Raw genomic sequence first — 24858 nt, 5'->3', positions numbered from 1 at the left:
ACGAGAATGGCTGCATGTGCATTCTGGCAATAGCTTGTTTGTCAACATACATGAGAGGCCAACCTACAAACAATAGCAAAGTTACTCTGCAAAAAAAAAAAAAAAAAAACAGCACAACCAGACATATTTAGTACTGACTTTTTTCCGAATATGTTCACATACATGTCCATCTAGATGGGAGTTTCTGTTGCATGAATGCATTGACTATAAATAGGTCTATTCATGTAATTCCTTACAAATATTGAGGGGAAACTGGGACTGGATCACTGAAATGAGAATCACTGACAGACTGGAGAGAGATGTGTGCAAAAGGATAACAACACTATCGACTTTCCTAATGTGCTTTCCTGATATTTAATCATGACTTCTGTTCAATATACCGTAAATTCCAGAGTATAGAGTGCACCAGAATATTAGCCGCACCAACTATATTTAAGAAGGAAAATAGATCTTGTTCATACATAAGTTGAACCGGTCTATAAGCAGTGGTGCTGTCTGCACCGTAGAAGGGTCAGCGGTGCACCCGACTTAAAAATGCATGAAAAATGCAAACAAACTCTCATCTTAGCACACGGTCTCATCTCATAGAACCCTGTCACATATGACTGGATCACTAACAGTAATACTGGAGATTAAATTTGTTTGGCGCTCCAGAAACTCTCTCAAACAAAGCCTCTCGAGAGAAGACTTGTTGTTGAGCCGAGTGGAAGACTATGAATTTAGAAGCAGATGTTGTGGTCAATGAAGCGGATCTTCTGGAGTCCTCGCAGGTAGAAAAAGACAGAAAAGGAAACTATTACGTGACGAGAGGTCATCAAAAGGAGCTACAAGAAAACACTTCAGCCTTAATCCGTTTAATTGAAAATGCTCTTCACACCAGTACAACAAAACCTCAATAAAAGATCAACCCCTCGAGGGTGGGCAGAAGACTTCTGGCTCATATGTTGGCGTGACGACAACACGTTCCATCGATTCCCTTTCTTGAAATTGCTGCTCTTCAGATAGCAAAGAAACTAAACCCACCATTGGACAACTGATGAAGCTTCAGTCCACCTGCACTTTTACCCTGAATTGTCCAAAATCCCCAATAAAAACCAAAGTGGATAAAAATAAGAGGTTTCTCCTGGACGAAAGCAGTGAAGCTGATGTCAAGCCTTTCAATGTCCTCTCTCTCTGCTCTGTGTTGCAGGCTTTGACTAAGCCAGCCACGGGCGCTGTCACCGTTGAGATGGCTTCAGGGCAGCGATGGGTCAGATATGGCGTGTGCCGGATCGCACGTGAAGGACACAGTGATGGCGTATCTTGTCCCCCATGTCACCTTCTCCACGCGGTGAAGGTTCTCCGAGCCAGAGGAGAAGAAAGACACCCGCCCTGAATGGGACATCAAAATGGGAATTTTAAATTGAATGTTCATCACTTTTCAGACAAAAAGAAATACAAAGAGTAGCGTGACAAGAAAACAATGCTTCAGTTTCATGTAACATTTGCAAAGACCCACAATGTTGTTGATATTTTGCATATTTTCAGCTGTGTGAATCATTGAAAAGAATCAAAGTGTACTGCTTTGTTTCAATCAAAAAAATCAAGTGTGCATTTCAGTCAAAAATGAAGTAGAAAAAAAACGTTTTTTAGTACGGCAAAAGCTTTCTCACAAAAACTATGTTATGATCTGCTCTATATATTCCTTATGAAGCAAGAAATCAAACCTATTTTTGCAATCTGCAGACAGATCTAGAAAGATGACAATGAGTGATGAAAAGTAAAGTTGAATCAAACTCAGATATGTGAATATGTGAGGTAAAACTGCCGGTTTTAATGATACAGTCAGCACATTTAAATAAGATGAACAACTATTATTATGTAGCGGCGTGGTGACAAATCTACCATCCATATAAACCACTGTAATGGATGAAACTACCATCAGCAACTAGTAGTAGTTTCCAGCATCAACTCACACATTGCTCAAAGTCCATCATCTCTTTCTCTTGAGAAAAGTCGCAACTGGTCATCACAGCAGTTTTCACGTTCACAGTGTTATGTGTGAGTTCATGGCTTATTCAATTCCACATCATCAATCGCAGGGAGAGGAATTGAACCTAAATTGTCCTACTGTCGTTGAACATATGAATAGAATCTGTTTATATTGGCACTTATCTGCTTATAATCACATCTGCTTAAGCTACATGCACTGAACTTTATTTATCAACATGTATATTTTTCCATTCTTAAAGAGAAAATCTGAGTCATTTCTATAGTTGGCAAATTAGAGAAAGCACCAGCTAGTCTTGGTTATACAGGAACAACAGTTGTAGACAGAAAAAAAGTGAGCTGAAGGACAGAAGATATACGTGTTCCATAATTGAATGGTTTACATTTTTGAACTTCTCAGGTTTGTTGCCTTTTCCAAGAGTGGTGTCATCATTTGAATTCAGTGTAAATAAATGTTCAAAGCATCGTGTGATGGTTTTAATTGTCTGGGATTGTAAAGAATTGTGAAGGTGTGTATCTATACACCACAATGTAGGGTGAGAAAACATCATGGGGAATTAGCACATAATGCAAGTGAAATAGCATAGCAAATCCCAATAATAACCAGAAAAGGGAGGCACAAAAGAGCTTTGTAACGGAGATGAAAACTTGGGTCGATCAATTAGCAATGCAGCCGTGAATGACTGAACAATGATATAATCCTTGAACATAATCCGGCGCCTCCATTGAATGGTCACTGTTCTGCATGTGCCAGCTTTCCAGTCAGCAGTCGACAGTTGACGCAACGACGTGGCAGAGCACTCGCGTGTGATAAGACAGCATTAGCACCACAAACTTGAAGTTATTGCTGCACATGTTAATACACATGTGAAGGAACCTTTCAATACAGACCAAAGGTTGTGTTAAAGACATGAAGTAAATAAAATCAATGCACCTTTTCAATCCTTCAGATCAGTTTGATGATGAAAGACTTGTGTTGTGAGATTGGAATAAATATTCATTCATTCAAAATGACGAGAATGATCATGATCAGTCATGATTTTGAGCAAAATAACCAACTACTAAAAGACATTTCTTCTCTTGATTTCTCAAACTACCCTTGAAACACCAAACAAGCCTCAAGTTCAAGTGTTGCGCCAAAACACAGAAATAAAATAATCTGAAAAGATAACACTACATAATAAAAACAAGCTGAAGAAAAAGTGTACGATGAACTTTTTCATTATATCGTAAGAGTCTCAATATCTATCAAACGTGTGGATGTTTTCTTTTAAGCGGTGAATACAATGGCAAAAGTAGCATGTGCAAGACACATTTTAAGGGACAAGAAGTTCTCCGTGTTCATACTGATGGAGAAAAGCGAAACTTTTCAAACCATATAATTTAATAAAAGACTAAATGTAAATGTTAAACTGCTGTGGGAAATTAAAACAAACAATTAAGAAATAAGAAAACTGTCCTTTGACAAGCACAAAATTAAAAATTACAGGATCATAGTTGATATATTAAAACATACTTGAAGCTGTCAGAAATATTTCCCCTTGATCACTTTTATAGTTTCCCTCAAATCTCACTAGAGTCAAGCAACTACAGTCTGTTCTGGCTCAACTCTTTAAAAATGCCACTAAGAGAGAGTTCAGTCACACTGATTTAGTATGCACGGTTGAACGAAAATGGAGCCAACAATGAGACAAAACACATGAACTGGATTTTCTTAGACTGACTATTCTTTTGCCACAATTAAAGGGACCCAACACCATTGTTTTTACAAGAGATTTTTCTTCGTTTGTTTTAGACTTTGACTTTTGCAGCTATTATAGTGTAAAGTTTGAAACGGTCAATCGTGCTGACTTTGCTTAGGACTCCAAAATGTGAGTCTTGACCACACAGTCAACTCTAAGTAACTATCATCATGAAGAATTTCTATTCTACATAGAAAAGCATTGAACCAAGTCTCAGCTTCACTCTGCAGCATATTTAAAGCAGGGTTAGTACACGGTTACTGGCGAGGAGCTTGCTCACAGTTGCATGCAGACATTTCTGAAGTCAAAGGCTCCAACGCTCTCTGAAGTGTAGTTCTATCAAGCGGAGGCTTGAGGCACATCTCATTGTGAGATTTCGATGCAGAATGAAAATTAAAACTGCAGTGAGTTAGGACTGGCTGAATACTGTATGGGCAATATACATTCAAGGAAAGGATGACCTGTATACTTTGTCTGAAAGAAGAGGTCTTCATAGACAGATGGAGAAAATGGACCCTTTCGAGACTTCAATGGAGACAAGAGAAACTTGGAAATATTTAAGACTGAAGGATGCTAAACATAATTTTGAACATTTATTTTTTCTTTTCCTGTCTGTCTGTGTTATTAAGTTTACAGTAAGTATACAGTAAGCAAGTAAAAACAAAAAGTAATGAGTCAAAAATGGAGCGACCACATGGTGTGGCAACTCGCACATCGAGCAAAACAATATTTTAACATTGCGAACATTGAATCAGAATAGTCTGAGATACAGTGCCGTGCCCTCTTTAAATAAACCAAAAAGTCCTTGATTATGACACATCAAGCAAGTGAGAGTCCCAGCTTACTTACATGTACAGTGTTTTACCATGTGAATGTCAGGTTTTCAACCTCTTCCTGCGACAGTATTTATTTTGCTTATTTAGCAGCACAATCATTTGAATCCGGAAAGCAGCGTTGGCGGGTCAAGACATGGCTGTCACTCCAGTTGAAAGCTGTCGTCTCATGTCATTCAGTGTTTGCGTAGAATAAACCTCAAATCTATTCTTGACTGCCTCCGTACAGCTGTCACTGGTCTCCTGCCAAAATCTTTACCAAAAAAAAAAAAAGTATAAAAATCAATGTCAAATATCAGCGACCTCCTTCCCGTCGTTCCACTTTGTTGCAGTGCAAATGTTTATTTACAGGGCGGAATGTCAATCATAAGAAGGCGGTACAAATGTTCCTGAAGAAAATCAGGACCACCCACGGTTGATATGGCAGAGGAGAAGAGTGAAAGTTGGGCCTGGTGTACATAGGAGTCTGTTCAGTGTAGAGTGAGATTGAGGCAAAAAACAAGATGCTGTTTAACATGACATCAATCCAAGGTACAACAGTGAAAGAGAATGATCAATAAACACAATTAAATCCCAAGTCAAAGCCATTGTTAGCTCTAACTGAAACTGAGATGGATTGATAAACGCTAGCTTCACTGCATTTGCACTATAGATGCTTCATCGCATATTTCATCATCCTTCAATAACTTTTTTCCCTTGTACAGGGTCAAAACTTGATTTTCTTGGACTTTCTGGAAGAAAACTCTCTCGCCGACATGGATAAGAGCCCAGATCCAGTCGCTTGGACCAGACAGAGGACAAGAAGTAATGGGTCATTCAGAAGATATATTGGAAAACCAATGAGATAATGATGGCAACCCATCACTGCCAGCATTGAATACAAATGATAATCCTCATTGATGGCAGGAACTAATGTTCCATCATTGAATGCTACCAGGGAATATTAAAATATGCATCATTCTGCTGTCGATAAACCCTGATCTGCAGGCTTGCCTCAATGATAAGGGGCCACCATTCTCCTCCCTAAAAATCAAGTCAAATGTCCTCTGGTGATAGTAACCACATGTCAATTTGTAGATGCCAACGATCGCACCACAATCAGCGAGTAAAATGATGCTGAAAACTATGACTCATCAGAAGCTGTGACATCGGTCTAAACAAAGCGTGTGAAACTGCAGTACGACAATGGCAGTGGCAACAATGGAAACAGGGCAGACATTTTCAGGTGTGGCCCCAGGGTTCCCGCCAGCACAGCCAAGTGTAGGAGGGCCCGACACTAGGGTTTAGACCCCTATGCAAAGTACCAGCATCAGGGTTGAAACACACATGCGGCTGTTGAGAATGTTGCTCTTTGTTGCAGGAACATATAATAACACCCATAGGGTGGAATGTGTACTACATCCCCCAGGTATCTAAATGGAACTAGATTGACTTGGGCTCCAACGGCTGAGGGGCGACGGATGACTCTGACATCGGGATCCAAGACTTGTCAAATATTAGCAACAGGTCATGTCTGCGTGTGACGGACTGAAAAGATTTTTCAGTGGTTTAAGGGTATAGTGTTAGGAGAAGACAGCGACCAAAGCAGTGGCGTTGGCTGTTTTATGAGCCTGACTACAATCTTTGAACGTTGTCAATGCCAGAAAGACAACAATCTGCCACTTTGCACACACAACAAGGTTCTCCCCACCCTCTCGTCACACAGCAACACAACACACATCGAATGGATCTGCAGGAAACCTTGGATATGGATAAGAATAAAGTGTGTCTGAAGACCGGTTAGATTGACCCAGCCGTTTATCTATTTACAGCATATATACTGTCCATGTTCTGATGCAAAACCACATACTCTTGTATTAAAAATATACTAAATGATTTTGTTTGCACTTGGGTAATCTACATCATCTCTGTGGCTCTTTTTTGTCTTTTTCAGGTGAAAAATAAGACTGAACAACAAACAACTAAGCTATAAAATATCAGGTAAATAAAGGTGAAATAACAGCCAGATGATGATGGGATGGGATGATAAAAGTAAAAAAGTGCTAAAAGTAAATACTGCTAATATAAATATTCAAAATTATTTAATTCATGTTGTGTAGTGTATTGAAAAAGCTCGAAAGGAAAAGCCTAGAAGACAGATGTAAATTGCATGAACTAAAAAAAAGTATAGCATTTATTTCTCACCCCAAATACTACAAATAAAAATACAAAAGGTACAGCAGCCTTTTCAAAGCAACACCGACAGCCATCCCTTACAAACTGAAACGTAAACTCATGACAAATAATGAGACTGACATCCAAGTTCAGCATGCAAGTCCTTTTTTCTAGGAATCTTCCTCTGTAGAACCCACCAATCTGCTTCAGAGTGAGCCACAGCTGCCCTCACACACACTTCACCAACTCTCCAGCCAAGACTTTCTGCTTGTCTCTGTCTAATAGACAGGTCACAGATGCATTCCTGGAGGCACAATTATCTTCAATTCTCTGATGCCGTGTCGGAAAGCCTTGATTACCTCTGCAAACTAATCACTGGTCCAGATATAACGATCCAACTCTCACCGAGTCAAAACCTGTCAGTCAAGAGCCCTGCCTGACGACGTGAGAGATTCTCTCAGAGGTGAGTGGGTTTGCTGTGGAGGGGAATATTAACAGATATGATAATGGCTTTTTATCTGCCTCCTTCATGCATCTGTCCAAACAGATATCAGAGCAACTGAGTGTGGCACCAACTGACAGGTCTCATATTCTCAAATTGGCTCCAATGGGATTTTGGTTTTAGTTAAAAGGGACTGCATACAGAGGAATACGCCTTCCTGATTTGGAGCTGGCAATAGTTCCTATGCCGAAGAAAAACAATCGGGTTCCTTAAGGGTAATGAAATGCAATAAAATGAATGAAGATAGTTTTCTTGTCCAATTCTGGCATAATCAAATCAAATAGATAGATACAAATAGAGTAGCTTCACATAAAACTAAAATGTTCGCTACATGTCAACCATTGTGGCTTAAATGAGAGCCACCATCTTTTTTAAAGATGAACTCTCAAGTGATCAAACATTAAAAAGAATTAGAAACATTGAAACAAGCATACGGTGGACAAACTCATGGTGCTTTTTGTTGAGTTTCAGTTGAGTCCAGAAAAAAAAACACAATAACTGTTTGACAGGAACGCGTCTGTTGCTCACTGATCTTAAGTCCATGTCCAGTCCGACTTATGAAGAGACGGACAAAGTGAGGACGGCTTCATGCTGGAGAGAGATTTACATCTCATGACTGCAAAAAAGCTATTTTATTGTCATCAATTCAATAAAACTCCCCCACATGTGCCCTTTTTTCTGTGTTGGACCATTACATTCACTTTTCTTTTCCACCAATGTTTAAAAAAAATAGGAAACACTGATATCTTTCCATTTTCAAATTTATATCAAGTTAAAGTTTCAAAAAAGGCTACCTTGTTTACAACCCTTTTACTTTGTTAGAGCGGAAACCCCCAACTCCATTCTGGCTCTGGACATAACCACTGAAGCATTTGGAGCTGCACAGACAACCGTGCTTGTTACTGAAACACATCTGACAGCTTTCTCACTCTCTCATTCTGTATTAGTAATTATTATGAAATAACTATGGTCAAAATAGAAATGCAAGCGACCATTTCATTTCTTGACTGCCAGAGAAAATCAGAAACTTCACTCAGAGAGTACCAGATCCTTTTTCAGTGAGCAGCATGAACATCTATTATATGGTATAAATGTGTGTGTAATACATTAATTCATGCTAGTATGTATGTTCAGTGTACAGGGCTCCTGTGTGAGCAAGGCTGGGTCATGTCAGTGGCAGTTGGCTGGACGGACACACTGACTTTTCCTGTCATAATTCCAAGATCATATTATATTTTGATCATGCTAAGCAAATGTAGTCATCATGAGGCAAAGTAAACAGAATCCATTCCAGCAAACTTTGCATATTAATAGTGTAAAACGGTCACGCCACCATCACTCCCCATTATCACCTGCCACTCAATCCAAGTCCCTCACCACTCATCAGAGTCTGCTTCCAATGGTGCAGGACACATCACAGAACAGAACAGAACAGAACAGATAGAAAGTCGAGTCTGAGGAGGCACAAGGCAAAGAGAGACAGAAAAACGAGAAGGATGAGGATTTTATGAGCAATTTAATTAGTAAAACAGGACGGTAATCCTCAGAAAATGAATACTGTAACTACTGGAAGTACACACGTGAATTCTAATTTGATGCTGAGCTCACTGGGGGCCGGACCAAGTCAGTCACATGCAGCCCTGGAGCTTCAAGTAAGGGGAACGGAGGGACAAAGTGAAGAGAGACAAAGCAGCAAGAGTGTTGGCTGACACATTTTATCACAAAGAAGAAAGACATGAGTTGACAACCGAGTATGATGTTTTCCACACGGGCCTACAGCTCAAGTCAGAAGAGGTATGGGGGATAATGATTTCATGGCATAATTAGATCAATAACCTGAGATGGAGGCCGAACCATATTTAAACATGCCATTAATCAGGGAATGTGTGGGCTAAAATGAGGTCTGAACCCTGATGTGCATGCTAACGTTTGAACCAGAAGCAAGGTTTCAGCTACATGTAGACGACTGTGACGCACTGCCACATCTTATACAAGTTCTGGAACAGAAAAAATATATTTTTAACAACGAAATCTCACATAATCGAAAATACTGAAATGAAGCGGAAACGTAAAAACAAATGGATAACACAGAACACATCATGGAGGTGGACATGAACGTGACAGTTTTTGGTGTATTTTTCATTCAGGAAAAAAAAGAAACATCATAATGACTGAAGTCTCGGAATTCAAATTGCACATTCTTACTGGAATGGCTGCAGATTGGAGAAAGATTTACTTCTTATGATTAACAAACAGTGCTTACTGTCACCAATTCAGTAAAAGTCAAGCTGTTCCCATCGCTTCTTCATTGGCTGCCTTCCACTGCAGTTTAAAAAAAATCCGAAGAAGCGGGAGCGAAAGCTAAGAAATTATTATTTTCTTCTGCCTAATAAACTGAATAAATAAGGGAGTTGTTTTACATTTAAAATGATTTTGTCAGAAGAAGTTGTGGAAGAGCTGTTTTTAAATAACCTATCATAATGGTCGAAGATTATTGTTAGAAAACACCCCTTTTTCATTTTTTAAATATGTGAGTTCTTCTACGTTGACAATGAGTTTACGCATCCAGGTATGGCACACTGTGTGTATAAATAAAATAATTTAAAAAAATATATAGAATTATATAAGAAAACAGAGGCAAAGGGACAAATCACAAGATTCCTTCAGCTCATCATGTTAAGCCTGATTGCCACCATCTTCATCGCGCAGTAGTTGGTCCTCGACACACAAAAGATAAGACTGACTTAACGGCACATTTGGACGCCGAAAACCACAGCCAGAGATCTCATTATTGCCACTTTCAGCAAATATCACTTCAAGCCCACCATAGATAATACAATCTTAAATCTACCTGCACCAATGAGGATTACTCTGCTTCAAAACACAAAACTATCAGTTCGCCCCAGTCAGAATTTATACTATCTGGCCTGGTGGCAGGTTAACTGAGAGTCTTAACAAAGCCACGGGAGGACAGAGTTGTATTTCTTTTTCCTCTTTGGCAGATTTCGTGTCTGCGAAAACACTGAATTACCTGCCCGTGGCTCCACTGTGCGGTTGCCATTTTGGTCCATGAAGATAAATCTCCCTCCTGTGAAGTCGGAGCCGTAGTCAGACAAGTACAAGAGCGAAGTGTAGTCAAAGGATCCATAGGTCACCTGAGAGACGGAGAAGAAAATTTAACAAAAGGCCGGAAATAAAGCAACACTAAAATAAGGCAATGAATGAAGACTTGTCTACCAAGATGATTAGGTACTGTGGAGTGGCAACTCTTAATTTTCCACGCCACATCACCAGCTTATACTGTGATGTGCTCTTTAAACACTTGGTAGTTCTGGGTTACATCTGTATCATGAACGGGCATTTACAGGAAGAACTTAAACAAAATCTAAGTATCCCACAAAACAGATGGAACAAATTCATTTTTGAAGTTCATTTATTCGTTTAGATGCACTCCATCTACACAGACCAGAGATTGCATTCATGTCGAGAGCTCTGTTCAAACATCTGGTGCTGTAATTTATTACCTCAGACATTGAAGAAAGATCATCTCAGAGATTGCAGTATGATCTGTGATCTGTGATGGCACCTGATAGGGCTATGGAATGTTCCTACAAAGAGTGCATGCTCTCATACATTTTATAAACAAGGTATGATGGATTGCTGTGGCGTGCTTAGAATGCTATAATATTATGTACAGCTTCGACATCAAGCCCACACGTCTCAGTTTACAAAGATCATTTTATATTATACAGGTGAAATTGGTGTTGTGCACTTCATGGTGAATTGTGAAAAATGTTCTATTCCACGATATATTTTTGGTAAATAGAAACCTAAACATCTCAACACAAGCTCTCTCTGAAACTGCGCTACATTTTACATTGCTTTGTGGCAGCACAACATAGTAAAACTTGGCTGTGGAAATGACATTGAATGACTTGTTTTTGAGGGTGTATCATTGGATTGCAACTGTATCAGTAAACCTCAAATTAAATTGTCTTTCAAACCACCTCCAAAAACGTAATTTACGGAGGTTTGTTTGGTCCGACTCTCAAGCCTAATTACTGCATTGAACAACCCACTTCAAATACCTCAGAAAGGTCATGTGGGAGAGGATTGCAAGTTTTAAAAATGGTATTTAGTTTTGGGATACATTCATCTGAGAAAGTACCATGCTTTGGTGAAGGACAGGGGGCACACTGTGCAAGAGACAAAGAGTATGGCTAAGTCAACATTTGCATTCATTTAATTCATAAAAAAAGAAAAAACTTTCTTTCCATAAAGACAAAGCAAATGCAGTGCCTGAATTTTTACCTTTTTGCAATAAGGTTGCGGATCAGGAAAACAAATAAATTACCCTGCACCCTGCCAAGAATTCAATAACCAGGAAAAAGAAAGTCAAAACAGAGCATTCACAAAGCATGTGGCTGATGACTTCAGTCACACATTTGTGAACAAACTTTACTGTTTAGTTCACGTGTGGCTGCACTGTGCTCCACGTTGCTGGCTCTTCATTGCACCTCAGTTTGCTGCCAGTTTGGTGCCACCTGGAGCTGCAGTGGAATTATATAAGGCAGTGTTCACTTTTCTGTGGACCATGTTCACCATGCCAGCTATGAAACCACTAATAGCGGAAGCCTAGACTCCAGTGAGCTCATAATTACACAATGCAGACTCGCAGCGATGGCACATTAAATAGTGAGGTGGCGAGAATCTAGCATCCATTTGTCAAAAAACAAAAAAAATTTGATCTGTGAATCTGAGGGAGAACTGCAGGATGTTCTTTAAACAAGACATATTGTCCTTCCCAGAGGTGCCAATGGCAAGTCAAACATATACTACAAAGATCAGCCCAGGTTTCCAAAGACTTTTATGTTGCCACATATAGAGTGAATCATGTTTTAGTTTTAAATAATAAAGTAAGGAAAGCCTTCACTGAATACACATATCAGAAACTATTCCATCTTAGTAATAAAAAAAATCTTCTACAAAATTCAGGTTAAACATCACCTCGCCAAAAACACATTCACACCTCAGAAACACAAACTAATGTATTACTGCAACTTGATATGAGACTGATCACTTCTGGTCCAGATTTATGACTTGGCTGCCATGAATGGCGCATGAAGAACTTCCAATTACTTACAATCGACCACAGTGGTGTCAGGGATCATTGGCATTAAAATGAGCTTTTCGGCGTAATAAATAGACCCAAAGATTCAAAAAAGTCAAATGAGGAGAAAGCTTATAGGTTAGTCAGGGATGGCGTTTAAATTTTAATGTAACATGACAGAAGTGAACACTGCCAAATGAATCAAACAAACTATTTTATTTCATTTCCCTGCTACGAATGAAACAATCATTGATGTTTCCAAGTTGTCAAATCCTCTGACAAGAGTCATCACGGGTTGAGGTTCAGTCGTACGTAAATGAATGCTTGTTTCTGAGGACCAAGTTTATTATTGCAACCCAGAATATTGAAACTATATGAACATTTCACAACAAGCACAATTTGTTCCACGCCTGTACAATACAAACGGCTGCTTGTTCATCAACCAATACAAGTCATAGGTCGACTCGTCGACTAGTCAGTAAGATAGTCAGAGAATAGTCGCCAGCTAAATAGTTGTTACTAGCAGCCCAAATTGACTGATAAAACATTATGATGGGCTAAATAAATATCTTAGGAATGTCTACAAACATTTGAACGTCAAATATTAATCACTTTTAACCACAAAGCCAGTTTGATTACAAAGAACCCTCTTGTACCTTTTCTCAGTCACACAAAATATTTAACAAAAGCAAGAAACGTGTCTAAATTAACATGTGACAAGAGATGACATGGAGATATGATCTCCTGAAAGAAGCTGATCTGAGAGATGTATTAGTTTGTGGAAGAACAAACTTCCTTTCACTTGAAAAGAACAAACTTCCTTTAACTTAAAATCCTTTAACTTAAAATGAACACAAAATGAAAAGGGTGAACAATGCAGACACATTAAAATAATAGTTAAATTCTGTTTAGGTCCGTAAAATAAATGATTAATTCTGAGCAGTCTGCATTACTTTAAATCATGCTTCATAATAGATAAGACGCACAACTCACAATTCAGTTGGCTTGTGAATAAACCACAAGAAAGCAAAGCATCTTAAATTATTGCATCAAAGTGTGGGGAGAAAATGAGTTTCGCAATTTACATTTCAATAGCATTTAACCCAAGAGCTCTCTGGGTCGAAAAATAAGTATGTGTAGGTGAGGCACGATGAAACTCAAATTATATCAAATTATAAGGTTAAGTTCAATGGAAAATTAAAGGAAAGAACAACTAAATACTGAAGTGAAATGGAGGACATAAAATGGAAAGTAAAAAGTGTAAAAAGTGTAGAAGCGGAAAAAATATATAAAGGAAAGCATAGACAAAAAAATTAAATTAAATATAGTAATGATAATTTAATGATACACTAAAAATGGGCAAAGTTAAAAAAAAAGAAAGACAAAATGAATTAAATAAATGTTAGATATAATAGATATATAAATAGATATAAAAGAAATGGCGCCACAAGTGTGCTGGTTATGATCCTACTACATAACTACAGCCTCCCTCTTCTCCTGAACCAGGGGCAGGTTTTCAAACTCAATTTACTCCAAACTTAGATAGAAACACGGCCACAAATGTTGCTCAGATTGAAGTCCACGTCCACCTTCTGCTTGTGTAAAGCAGTAGCTACATCAGGTTTCATATTTACAGCTAGGCTTGTTTAAATGCTGCAATGTTGCCTGTCGCAATGGTGGCAATTTAAGGGTTAAAACCTTTAGGGAACCCTAATCTTAACATATATCCTGAACATTTAACTACTTACCCCATTACCTTATCTATGTGTGGGTGCCAATACTCGTCGTGTTGTGTCTTGGCAGCGGTGCTGTTGATTCTGGAGAAGAATGTGGGCTTGGTAAGGTACATCAAATTCTGGTCCAAACCAAATGTCTCAGCTATAGTGGCTTGAATTCGTTTGCGTACTTCCCTGAAATCAGACAGAAATCAGTTATCATTTCAAATAACGACAAAAAGAGAGGAAAACTCCTACATAGGAAAATGTTAAACACAGCAATATTGCATTAAAAATGTTTCATATTCTCACACTTTTTGATTTTGAGACGCGCTGATGATTTTAATTTTGTCTTTTTATGAAAAGAGCCAAGAGTTCAATCAGATAATCCACGAGGGAAAAGTTAGACTATGAAAAAGCAAGAAGATTTAGGAAAGAAAGAAGATTATATTATCTGGGAAACAATGAGAAAATGCAAAAAGCAGGTGACATTCTGAAACAGGTCTAAATATCATTCTTTGACTCACTTGTAAAGCTGAAAATCCTCTTGCGTGAATACATCCTTGATCTGATCCCCAAAATACCTGTGCACACATACAGCAGGAACACAAAGAGGAACAGCAGGATGATCAGACAGCATGGATAAAAGCAATGTGTGTCTCCAAACGGCACAGACTGTCTTTAAAACAAGATGATGGCTCCTAGTAGAGAGATGAGTACAAGTATCACCACTGATCTTAGATTAGAATCAACGAGACGGGACAGTGTTCAAGGGCAACAATGAGAAGGAGGCTGGGTGGCAGTGATAAATGAGGGTCACACGGGTCACTGAACCTGTAGATGTCAGCTCACAAGGACCCAAACCAAGATGATTGATGACTTTCCGGGACAATTTTAGTGTATATTCTGGCAATTGTTAAATTAGCTTAAACCCAAATTCAACCCAGAAAGTTTCCATCAGAGTCAGCCCCTTTAGTTTTTACACTTATTCCTCTCCTGGCATGTGCACAAACATTTTGGGGGGCGGGTGTTCAAGCTAGAAAAAAAGGCACCCATTGTGAAAATATGGCTCAATAAGAAACACAAGGTTGCACGTTCGCATTCCAACAAGTACCTTTTCAATTGAATGCATTTTTCAGTGAAGTAATCCAAAATATCAAATTAATAGTGTGCTTTTAATTACCAAATATTATATTGAACAATTAAATAATATAAATAATCTTAAGTACAGCTGTAGGGGATTGAACAAACGCTATTTACCAGTCCGATGCTGAAGGTCAGCGGAGTCGCTTGACTGCCGCTCTGTACAGCATGAGGAAGAGTGGGAGGGGCCGTAAGCATACGTGAACGCAAATAAATGCCTCGGCAGTCACATATCAAAATACTTTTGGGCGTAATTGATGAGGGACAACAATTTTTCTAAAGGATTTAAGAATGATGAAAAAAAGTGCTCCAGCAAAATGGGAACTTTCCTCAAGCAGGGCTGGTGTTAAATACCACCACTAGAGGACTATTGGTGTACGTGCCGGTTGCTCTGATAATGACTTTCTAACTTTCCCTTTCAACATGGCTGCACAAGGTGTTTTCACTTCAGTCATATTGTTTGCTACAACAGCAAATGTGTAAATAATAGAATTTCAACATTTCATCTGAACAATCAATTCGATAACAGAAAAAATAACAATAAACAAATATGAAAAGACGTTAAAAAACTCAAGGTAACAACCATAAGTCATCATCCAAATCTTTTTAATTGTAAAAAAAAAAACCTCCAATCATTCCCTACTTGAAACAGCACAGTTTCCACGCAAATGGTTATAAGTCATTCTTCAATCCACCTTTCAAGAAAACCAATTAAGCTAGCATCACTGAGAATCAGGTAATTTCCCAGTAGAAATCCTTGGTAGGCGCTCTAATTAATTCCAGTGGTAATTTTATGAAACGATCAAGATCAAGAGACGAGAGGGCAGAATGCAGTGAAAGGGCCCACCTGTAAATGTTGACAAACTGTTTCCCCATTGATAACGCCCCTGAATGCAAGTCCAGAATAGACGCCTGTCGGGACAAAAATAAAAATAAGTGCCGGTGCGTTGTGTAGAACGCCATTTTTGCCTTTGTCCATCAAACTCTGCTGGGACATTTAAGGGCTCTTTAAAGACCAAACAGAGAAGAAGTCTTGGCGCAGGTGGTATCCCAGCCCTGGGATGGATGCAACTGACATGCTGTGTGGCCTGTTCACCAGAAAATGATAGAGGCCTGCCCTCTAGTGGATGAATTTGCAAAGCTTATTGCAAGATCATGACCGCAGTAATAAGTTCAACATGGCATCGGTCCTTGAGTCTCCAATATGTAAATGACTTTTAAGAATACAAAACTGGGGCGTTTAGACAAATGCATGAGACCATCTCCAAATCTGCTGTGCCAGTAGGCTGACAGGGAGTTCTCAAAAACTGTACACGTGAGGGAAAACATGATAAAGCAAGCGGTTCAATGGCAAGAGACACAACCATCATTTCTAAAAATGATTCTTACCATAAAAAGAGAGAAGTATTATCATGCAAGAAACAAATACAGTAAAAATACTGCAGTGATTCAGCAGCATTACAGGACTACTGCAAGAACACAATTCACAATTCATACACACATTAAAGGCACTGGACAGCCGAATCTCCAAGGTACCCGAGGCAAAAATAGCCAGCAGGGTACTCCTGAAGTATATCATCAGCATTCCAAAAAATCTACTCATTCATTGACTGGCAAGTATACCGAGTGCTCAAATATTCAACTGTAGGACACAAGGTAAATCATATGTATGCAATTGAATGCATGCATGAAGGTGTTGAGAAACTTTGTTTTGCTCATAAGTCTAAGTCTTCAGAGATTTCCAATGCACTTGTGCTAAGGGAGTCCATTTTCAAAGCACTTTGTAAGGTTGAAAGCGGGATTTTCGAAATCCCCAAATGTGGCACTGGCAAAGTCTGCAGCTGCAAAAAGCTGTTTGGGGAGCCATTATGCTTGTCTGAAGCTGACTGTTGCACTCAGGGATTCTTATAGTTTTCTCTTGAGCAGCACATTTAATTTATCATTAACATCTCAAATTTTCTCAGAGGAAACTGAATTGGAAAGTGTCTGAGGGGCAGCCTCTCATAATATTGTACTTTTTTTTTAATTTACATGAAAATGAATGCTCTTACTAACAAAGGTAACACTTACTCCTCCCTCTGATCCAGCCAGCCCCAGGCCTCTCTCCGCCAGTCTGTGTCAAAGACAGACAGAATTAAAACACATATACAGCAACAGCGATGAGTCATTCAGTCTGACAAGATTCACCTCCTCAGGACCTGAGCTTCCTCCCTCGTCACCACACTGTCAGTGACTGCACGCCCACACTTCTGAGGGGTGCATGCTGTGAAGGTTACAAATAGGGAGGAGTTATTTTTATTCTTGGTACATTATTAAGGAGGTTTGAAACTTTTCAACACATGGTCTCCAGCTAAATTCTATACTCAGATAATCCATAATTGCAACTGTGTCATACATACAACAAACGTGGTCTGCGAAATCTTGTCTAAGTCTAAGAGTATATCATGTGTGCTAGTACATTTGCAAGCATGTGTGCGAGTATATATGCTCACACTTGCACTTGTTTTAAGGTTGCACTAAGGTCTCTCTAAAGGGGTGTGACTCATGGAGGTCTTTTATGTGCATGTTAATGCGTGCATTACAGTTCAGAATTGATCTGAGTCCACCAAAATAAGCCAACAAGCCAAGCTATTTTTTTTGTTTTTTGCTATATAGCACAATCCTTATTTCATGTCTACAGCAATGCCATAGTTGAAAAGTGTATGTCAAAAAGACTCACATGGGTAACGTTTGTAGTTCTCATAGTCCTCGGAGCAAGGAACGCTGAAGAGCCTGGGATCAGGTGCGACCAACTCACGATGACTCACAAGAACTTCTGTGATGTCACTGTCCTCTGAGCTCATGTAGATCCATGCAGCTGTGCCACACAGCGATAGCACAACCAGTAGGACTGTCCAAAGAACTCTGGAGGTCTTCCATGCTGTTCCCTGACGTAACGCATTACCCCTGATGAGGATCGCATATATCAGTTTGTCACAAAAAAAAGCACAATGACACAGACAAAAGACAATCATGATTACTATATGCTCACCCTTAAAAAAAGTAATGTATATCTTTTAGGTCTAAAAAAAAAAAATAAATAAAAAAAATAAAAAAATAAAAAAAAAAGACTGAATACAAAAGTAACTTAAATAAGGATCTTGAAAGTGAAGCGTGTACCAGTTGGAGCATTTAGGAAAGCACAGAGAACTTCTACAAGACCGAATTCATTAAAGTTAAATGGTGTGTTCCCCTTTTATGCAATTAGATAAATACAATGGTTCATTTACGTTCAAATGCAGCCGTATATTTAAACAAGATCACGTGCGGGTTGATGTCAAACGTCGCAACGTTGACAGTAAACTTAATTCAAGAAGTGACCAGAGGCAACTCACCTTTTAATTTTCTTCTCTATCTCAGCGGCGCCGGTAGCTTTTGGATTTCTCTGCCTGGTTGGAGCCATTCTGTGCTGTACTCCCTTCGCATTCGTGGTCGTTTACATCCAGCGGTGACACATTCGCTAGCAAAAATACACGCCCCGCCAATAACAACTAAACCCGTTTACTTCCTGGTTGAGGAGTACAGGCTCTTCTGGTTGGGCGCCACGGAACGAAAGCAGCGTTTTGATTGGACCACGACAGGTAGCTGCTGAAGGGGGGGAAATCCTACCAGATCCTCGATTAGAATTGAAGTGAGTATAACGTGTAAAACTTTAACTAATAAATACCATGCTTATATATAGTTTTTTTCTGGATGACGTGTAATGCCTGTTACTTGTTAATCCTCCATCCATTGCTTTTGTCTTGCAGTCTAAACTAATCGATTGCCTGTTTCTGGATGAAGAGGCGTTACAAACGAGGAAAATGTAGTAAACGTTAACAAAGTCTCTGGTGATTTATCAACCTACACATCGTTTCATTGCGCTATGGAATCATTACCTTGGCCTCAAGGAAGAAAACTAGTTCATCTAGATTTGAAAGGTGCACCACCAAGAGTAGAGTTCCTTCACCAGGTAAGAACGTAGGGAATGTGTGGATTTTATGATTATCTTGTTGACCGCGGATGTCTTTCCTCAGTTGATAGAATGTTTCTCCCTTCTTGGTGCTGATGGTCTGCTGGTGGAATATGAAGACATGTTCCCATATGAAGGGGACTTGAAGCTGCTGCAAAGCACAGCACAGCCAGTCTACAGGTAGAGTAATGTGAAACCATTAATCCAGTCCCGTGATTCAGTAGTTGCTTGTTGAGCTATCACGTTGGCTAATGTCTTTCTTTGTCTTTGAGTAAGATCTTTGTTCGAGAGCTTTCGAAAACTGGCCTACCTGGTAAAATAAAGGTCAACTAAGTCGATATCTGTATCATTTATTAACCCATCATATCCATCAGATGGATAGCTATTTACTCTTAGTAAGATGATGGTCAAAATTTAGGAATCACTTACGCAGTTTTGAGCATTTAAAAGCAAATATTATTTGAATAAACCACCTTATTGGTTTAAACTGAAGATACTGTATTTTGTGCTAATCCTATATTGCTAATGATTTGAACTGGATCAGATTAAATATTGTATCAATATTCATTCATATGCCTTCTTTCCCTGTCCCACCGATACTCCGACGACGAACGTCAACATTTTCAGCCCAGATGAGGTGTTATCCCTGCAGGCGTTTGCTGCTGCTAAAGGAATGGAGGTCATTCCTCTGGTGCAGACATTTGGCCACATGGAGGTGAGGCACATCTTCAGTGGCTTCGTGTTGATGTCCAGTAAAAGTTGCAAACCTTTTGTCCTAGTTTGTGCTGAAGCACAAGTCTCTTGCGGAGCTCAGAGAGATGCCTCACTGTGTTGGAACTCTTAATCCACATAAAGAGGAAAGTCTGAGGCTTGTAATGGAGATGTTGAGGCAGGTGGTGGCACTGCATCCTGGGCTAAACACGCTGCACATCGGAGCAGATGAGGTAGCAATTGGAATCCTGACTTTCTGAGAGAAACTGAAACAGGTTCATGAAAATTGCTTTCATATGCTTTATGTTTACATGTCAGGTTTACATGTTAGGTGAAGGTGAGATGTCCAAGCAGTGGCTGGCTTCACAAGGTCTCTCAGTAGAGCAGCTTTTCCTCAGTCATGTGACCAAGGTGGCAAAGGCCATCAAGGAGACATGGCCTCATCTGAACATTGTGATGTGGGATGATATGATGAGAGGGATGAGTCAGGAGATGCTGACAGGTGAGCTACAAAATATTAGGATCATTTTCCAGCATTTTACAAGCATTCAATTCTCTGTCTCTGCACTAGCCAGTGGACTTGTGGGGCTCGTCCAGCCCATGTTGTGGGATTACACTCCTGATCTGGATGTAGAAAAAACAGGTATGATCATCATTCTATTGGTGCACAGATCTCTTGATAAAATCTCATTTCTGTCCCTGTGATGTCCAGTGTCTATGCTGGAAAAGTACCACGCTGCTGGTATGTCAGAGTTATGGGCTGCCAGCTCTTTTAAGGGTTCAACTAGTGTTGTGACAAATGTGCCAAGGACTCAGAGGCATGTGGAGAACCATTTGCAGTGGTTAAAAGTGGCAACGTCGATTTCATCTGGTATAAATCTAAAGGGCATCGCCATAACTGGGTGGCAGAGGTAAGGTCCACCTCTTACTGTGTTACTTCTAGTTTTGGAAAGCAACAGGTGCTTGATATTTTCCACGCCCATTTTGTTATTACAAGCAAGGCTTTACAGAGACGCGTCCTGTAAGTTTACGCAGTGTTGCTTACATCCAACTTTCATATGTCATTGACATCGAGCATCCATTAAGCCTTTTTTAGTACCTTAATATGATCGTTGACCGCAATGGACATTTCTGTTAAGTGAAATGTTAAATGTTGGAACGCAAGTCATTGTTGTTTCAATTGTTGCCCAATTCCACTGTAATGGCAATTGTCTTGCCATGTTTTTTTCATTCCATTTCTAGTACGGTAAATAATGTAAATTTGTTCATTGACAAAGCAACTTTTTTTTAGCCAAAATCTGCCAAACGTACTTTAGAGAAAAATCTGTTGAGTTTGCTGAAATTCAGATCTAAATATTGTTTTCTCTGTGGAAGGTATGACCATCTCTCTGTGCTGTGCGAGTTGATACCAGTGGCACTTCCATCTCTAGCTGCTTGTCTTCAAACTCTAATTCACGGCCAACTGAGCGCAGAGGCTGAAGGTCAGGTGACTAAACTGCTGGGCGTGCCCTCAGTGGAGGTGGAGGCCATGGGCAGGTGATGGTGCTCATTCAGTGTGACTCATGTGTTGCATAATCTCAATGGGACTTCATCTCTTGCTAGTGTTTCAAGTGCTGGCCCCTCATTCCCTGGAAGGAAGTTGGCTGAGTCCATCCTGGAGCTGAACACATTGCTGGACACGGAGGACATACGTTTTTTCGAGAACAGCATGTAGATCACGATCACAGAGATATTCATTCTAACAGTTCTAAATGAAGATTGTGTGTGCTTTCTGCAGGTTTGTGAGAGGATGGTTGAGTCATCATCACAGGGAGAAGAAGATGGTTAACCCTCTCATGGGCGTGCAAATTCACAACCAGGCATCAATGTACGTTCCTGGGGCTGTGCATAAATAAGCCACATTCATATTCTGATTTGGACAGAGGGAATTACTACCTTGTCAGAGTGACGACACTAAATAATTATTCGATTCGATTTGATCTGGATTGAAAACAGTGTCTCCTTTTCTATCATTTATATTATTGTCATTGTGTACCATAATGTGCACCTTAAATTCTCAGGTATTTGACTACATTGCAAGAGAAAGCTGAAGCAGTCAGAGAAGAGATGGTTCGCCTGTATCCAGAGGCAACAGCGCAGGAGTGGTTGGAGGAGCATGTTCGACCTGTGACGGCGCCGCTGAAGAGGATTTTGGATGATGTTGCTGTGTGTGTCAAGGACATGGTTTCATAGAGTGTGGAACACGGCCTAATTGACGACTCACGTGTGGCTTTAAAAGAATTGCTTTTGAAGTGACGTGTCAGCAGCGTAAACAAAATGTTAAAACACAAAATGGAACTGAAATCAATGGTGTTTTATGATTTCCTGGGACTGAATAAATATGAAGTGCTCAAAGTTGCACGAGAAAAAATATTTTATTGCATCACATGAAATAGTTTAACATGTCTCCGGTGAAATACTGAGCATGCCACTTACTTTAGACTTGAGTACAGTTTGCACATGCCAGCCACTGTAAATGTCCGAGCTGAATATTAAAAGGATGGTCCCTGGAAGCTCATTGGAACGACACTTGATGCAGTCGAGAGCTCAGGAAGAAGGCAGTGTAATTTGGAGGAAACTGAACTAAGCAGTGTTTACATGGGGCTGCATTTCCATGACAGTGAGGAGGAAAATAATCATTGCTTTATATTGGAGTTAGGCAAAGGAGGCAAGTACTTGACAAACTAGTTTGCATATTCATGAAAGAGCCGTGTGGGAGTGCTGTGTCTCAAGTGACAAAAAAGGAAATCAAGTGTCCATATCCTGAGTCTATCATAATGCCCATAATCTACAAAAATAAAAAATATATATTTCGATTCTGTTTTTCAAACCGTGCCTTCAGAGAAATCTTCAAATTTCAAACATGCAGGTTTATAGTCATTTTAATTAAACAAAGAACATTCACGCTGCAAGACCATGCCCATGACCAGGTATCCTGACATATATATATAGACACAAAAGATGCAAAGAAGGCACATGAGGAACATTTCCATTTTTTTTTGCAAAGAGTCTCACATGCATGGTACAAATCAAAAGACTAAGATAGATAAATGTCTTTACGTTCAAACAGAAGACTAGTAATGGTGTCTTCATTTGAATCAAACCCGTGCAATGCCCGTTTGATATTCCTGAGCTACTGCCAAACTTGACCGATCAGAGACGTGCTTCCTCTTCTGAGTCACTGCTGTCGTCCAAAGGTTCGGCTTCTTCTGCTCCAAACTCGTCTTCCTCTTCTTGGAAGTGACTCCGCTGCCCCTCCAATCCCAAAAACCGCTTCAGCAACGTAGCCACAGCCTCCACGTCACTGACACCAAAAAATGCATTATGGTTTGCAGTAATGCTCAGAAAACATACAACACATTGGATTCAGTGCATGAATTGGTGTTTAATGAGATACTGTTTCACAGTCATAAGTAGGAAACCAGGCACTAAAGCAGTACCAACCATTGTCATGTCTGTACTAGCTGCAGGTGTTTGTTTTTGACAAGTGTAAATGGTCTTCAGTCAGTTTCTCTAATTATGCAATGTAATGGCAAAACCAATAATACCTTCTTCCTCCTAGTGTGGCACTCTGAGTAAGGGGGTAGGAAAACCCCGTAGCCAACCGCAGCATCAGCAAGTAGCCTTTCCCCAAATATCGCACCTTTTCCTCCTGCACACAAATGTCCCGCAGATGTCTCAGGTCCAACACCACTGTGTGAGAGTAAATAAAGAAAGAGATTGGTTAGGTAAATCCAAACACAAGCAGCACACATACTCCAGCACTACAGACCTTTTTCCTGCCCTTTTTTCCACAATGTCAGAACTAGAGTGTAGAGACTGAATGTCTTCAGTTCAATCATGTTTTTGGTTTTGTCAAACACTGCCTCTTCCCATTCTTCCATGTTCTGCATCGCCACAAACAGACAGCCTGTCACGTAGAAAAGCTTCCACAACAAACTGTCTGTGTTGTGGAAAAAAAAGTGATATTGTGATGTTGTAATGATGAAAATCCTATTGATTTACAACACATTTTTGTTACCTGAGCTGTAGTAGGCAGCTGCCAACCCGACAGATACAACGCCTGGAAATAAACGGAGGCAAATTGAAATAATCACATTGATGTCTGTCACTTTAGTAGTCACAAAGGAACCAGTGAATGCATGCACGAAATCAGAGAATTACACTAACCGACAAGAAGAGACCAGGAACGTACACCAGGCGATCTTTTCAAGTGCAATATTGAAGAGCTGTGCTCCTCTACGGTCATGTAACCCATCTGAAAAGAAGCTTTATTGTCAATCAATCCAATTGTTTTAACTTTAATATCTACATTTATAGTTGTTCCACAAATTGACATTTCACAACACAATGTGGGAGGAAATCCACAGTCAGACTCTTAATTCAAAATATATTAAAAATTACCCCAGCAAATTGAATACATAAAAATAACTGGAAAAAAGTAATAATAATAAATTCAGATTACCTACAACAAAAATAGTTGTTAAGGGTTAGAGAGATAATACAGACACAAAAATGAATTAACTTAATACATGAGTCAAAACAAAACGCTAACATCGTTTCATGCAAACGGCGTTATTTGTTGAACCAGTTATTTCTGTGGTATTATTTATTTTATTTCAAATAAAATTAAGTTTTTACAAAGGATGATGCGTCGCCTGTTTGATGATCCCCAACACGCCCATCAACGATTAAGCTGTGCTTTTAACGCAAAAAGAACACTTACCGCTACCTTATAGATTCCGTATTGGATTTTCTTCGAGCAATTCAAAACAAAACTGGATTTGGCTGGAGAAAACACGCGATGGAATATGAGGAAGTTCTGTTCACATTAATTTTGGATGGTGACACTTCCTTCCTGTACTCGACTGCTCCGATTGGCTAAAGCGCACTTTCAAAACAAAAGACGATAATTTCTCGATCTGCAAA

The 24858-nt window shown here is 39.6% G+C and overlaps 3 protein-coding genes across 6 annotated transcripts; 1 reads left to right on the top strand and 2 right to left on the bottom strand.

Moving 5' to 3' along the window:
• Positions 1-200: 200 nt before the first annotated feature.
• Positions 201-18732, bottom strand: uts2r2 (urotensin-2 receptor 2). Of its 2 annotated transcripts, none has more exons than XM_053886610.1 (9): positions 18563-18732; positions 17908-18134; positions 17376-17451; positions 17259-17301; positions 16036-16100; positions 14573-14629; positions 14087-14240; positions 10252-10308; positions 201-1371 (listed from the first exon to the last, which is right to left on the bottom strand). In XM_053886610.1, exons 1-9 carry the CDS (start codon positions 18628-18630, stop codon positions 1315-1317), a joined length of 804 nt encoding a protein of 267 aa, XP_053742585.1. In that variant the 5' UTR covers positions 18631-18732; the 3' UTR covers positions 201-1314. The 2 variants fall into 2 exon arrangements, with proteins under 2 accessions (XP_053742585.1, XP_053742576.1); XM_053886601.1 differs by having other exon boundaries at positions 204-1371; positions 10252-10375.
• hexdc (hexosaminidase (glycosyl hydrolase family 20, catalytic domain) containing) lies at positions 18694-24460 on the top strand. 2 transcript variants are annotated; one of them, XM_053886579.1, is made up of 12 exons: positions 18694-18858; positions 18977-19179; positions 19244-19359; positions 19807-19894; positions 19959-20123; positions 20209-20392; positions 20462-20533; positions 20603-20801; positions 21265-21426; positions 21493-21600; positions 21668-21757; positions 21951-24460. In XM_053886579.1, exons 2-12 carry the CDS (start codon positions 19093-19095, stop codon positions 22120-22122), a joined length of 1443 nt encoding a protein of 480 aa, XP_053742554.1. In that variant the 5' UTR covers positions 18694-18858; positions 18977-19092; the 3' UTR covers positions 22123-24460. The 2 variants fall into 2 exon arrangements, with proteins under 2 accessions (XP_053742554.1, XP_053742564.1); XM_053886589.1 differs by lacking the exon at positions 18694-18858 and having other exon boundaries at positions 19031-19179; positions 19299-19359.
• LOC128771280 (cytochrome b-245 chaperone 1 homolog) lies at positions 22295-24779 on the bottom strand. Of its 2 annotated transcripts, none has more exons than XM_053886624.1 (6): positions 24656-24779; positions 24100-24187; positions 23951-23992; positions 23702-23872; positions 23478-23622; positions 22295-23233 (listed from the first exon to the last, which is right to left on the bottom strand). In XM_053886624.1, the coding sequence occupies exons 2-6, from the start codon at positions 24185-24187 to the stop codon at positions 23083-23085; spliced, it is 597 nt and encodes a 198-aa protein (XP_053742599.1). In that variant the 5' UTR covers positions 24656-24779; the 3' UTR covers positions 22295-23082. The 2 variants fall into 2 exon arrangements, with proteins under 2 accessions (XP_053742599.1, XP_053742607.1); XM_053886632.1 differs by having other exon boundaries at positions 24662-24760.
• Between the last annotated feature and the right edge of the window lie 79 nt (positions 24780-24858).

The sequence above is a fragment of the Synchiropus splendidus genome, chromosome 1 (genome assembly GCF_027744825.2).
Source record: "Synchiropus splendidus isolate RoL2022-P1 chromosome 1, RoL_Sspl_1.0, whole genome shotgun sequence".
Lineage (NCBI taxonomy): Eukaryota > Metazoa > Chordata > Actinopteri > Syngnathiformes > Callionymidae > Synchiropus > Synchiropus splendidus.
This window is presented reverse-complemented; position numbering and strand designations above follow the sequence as displayed.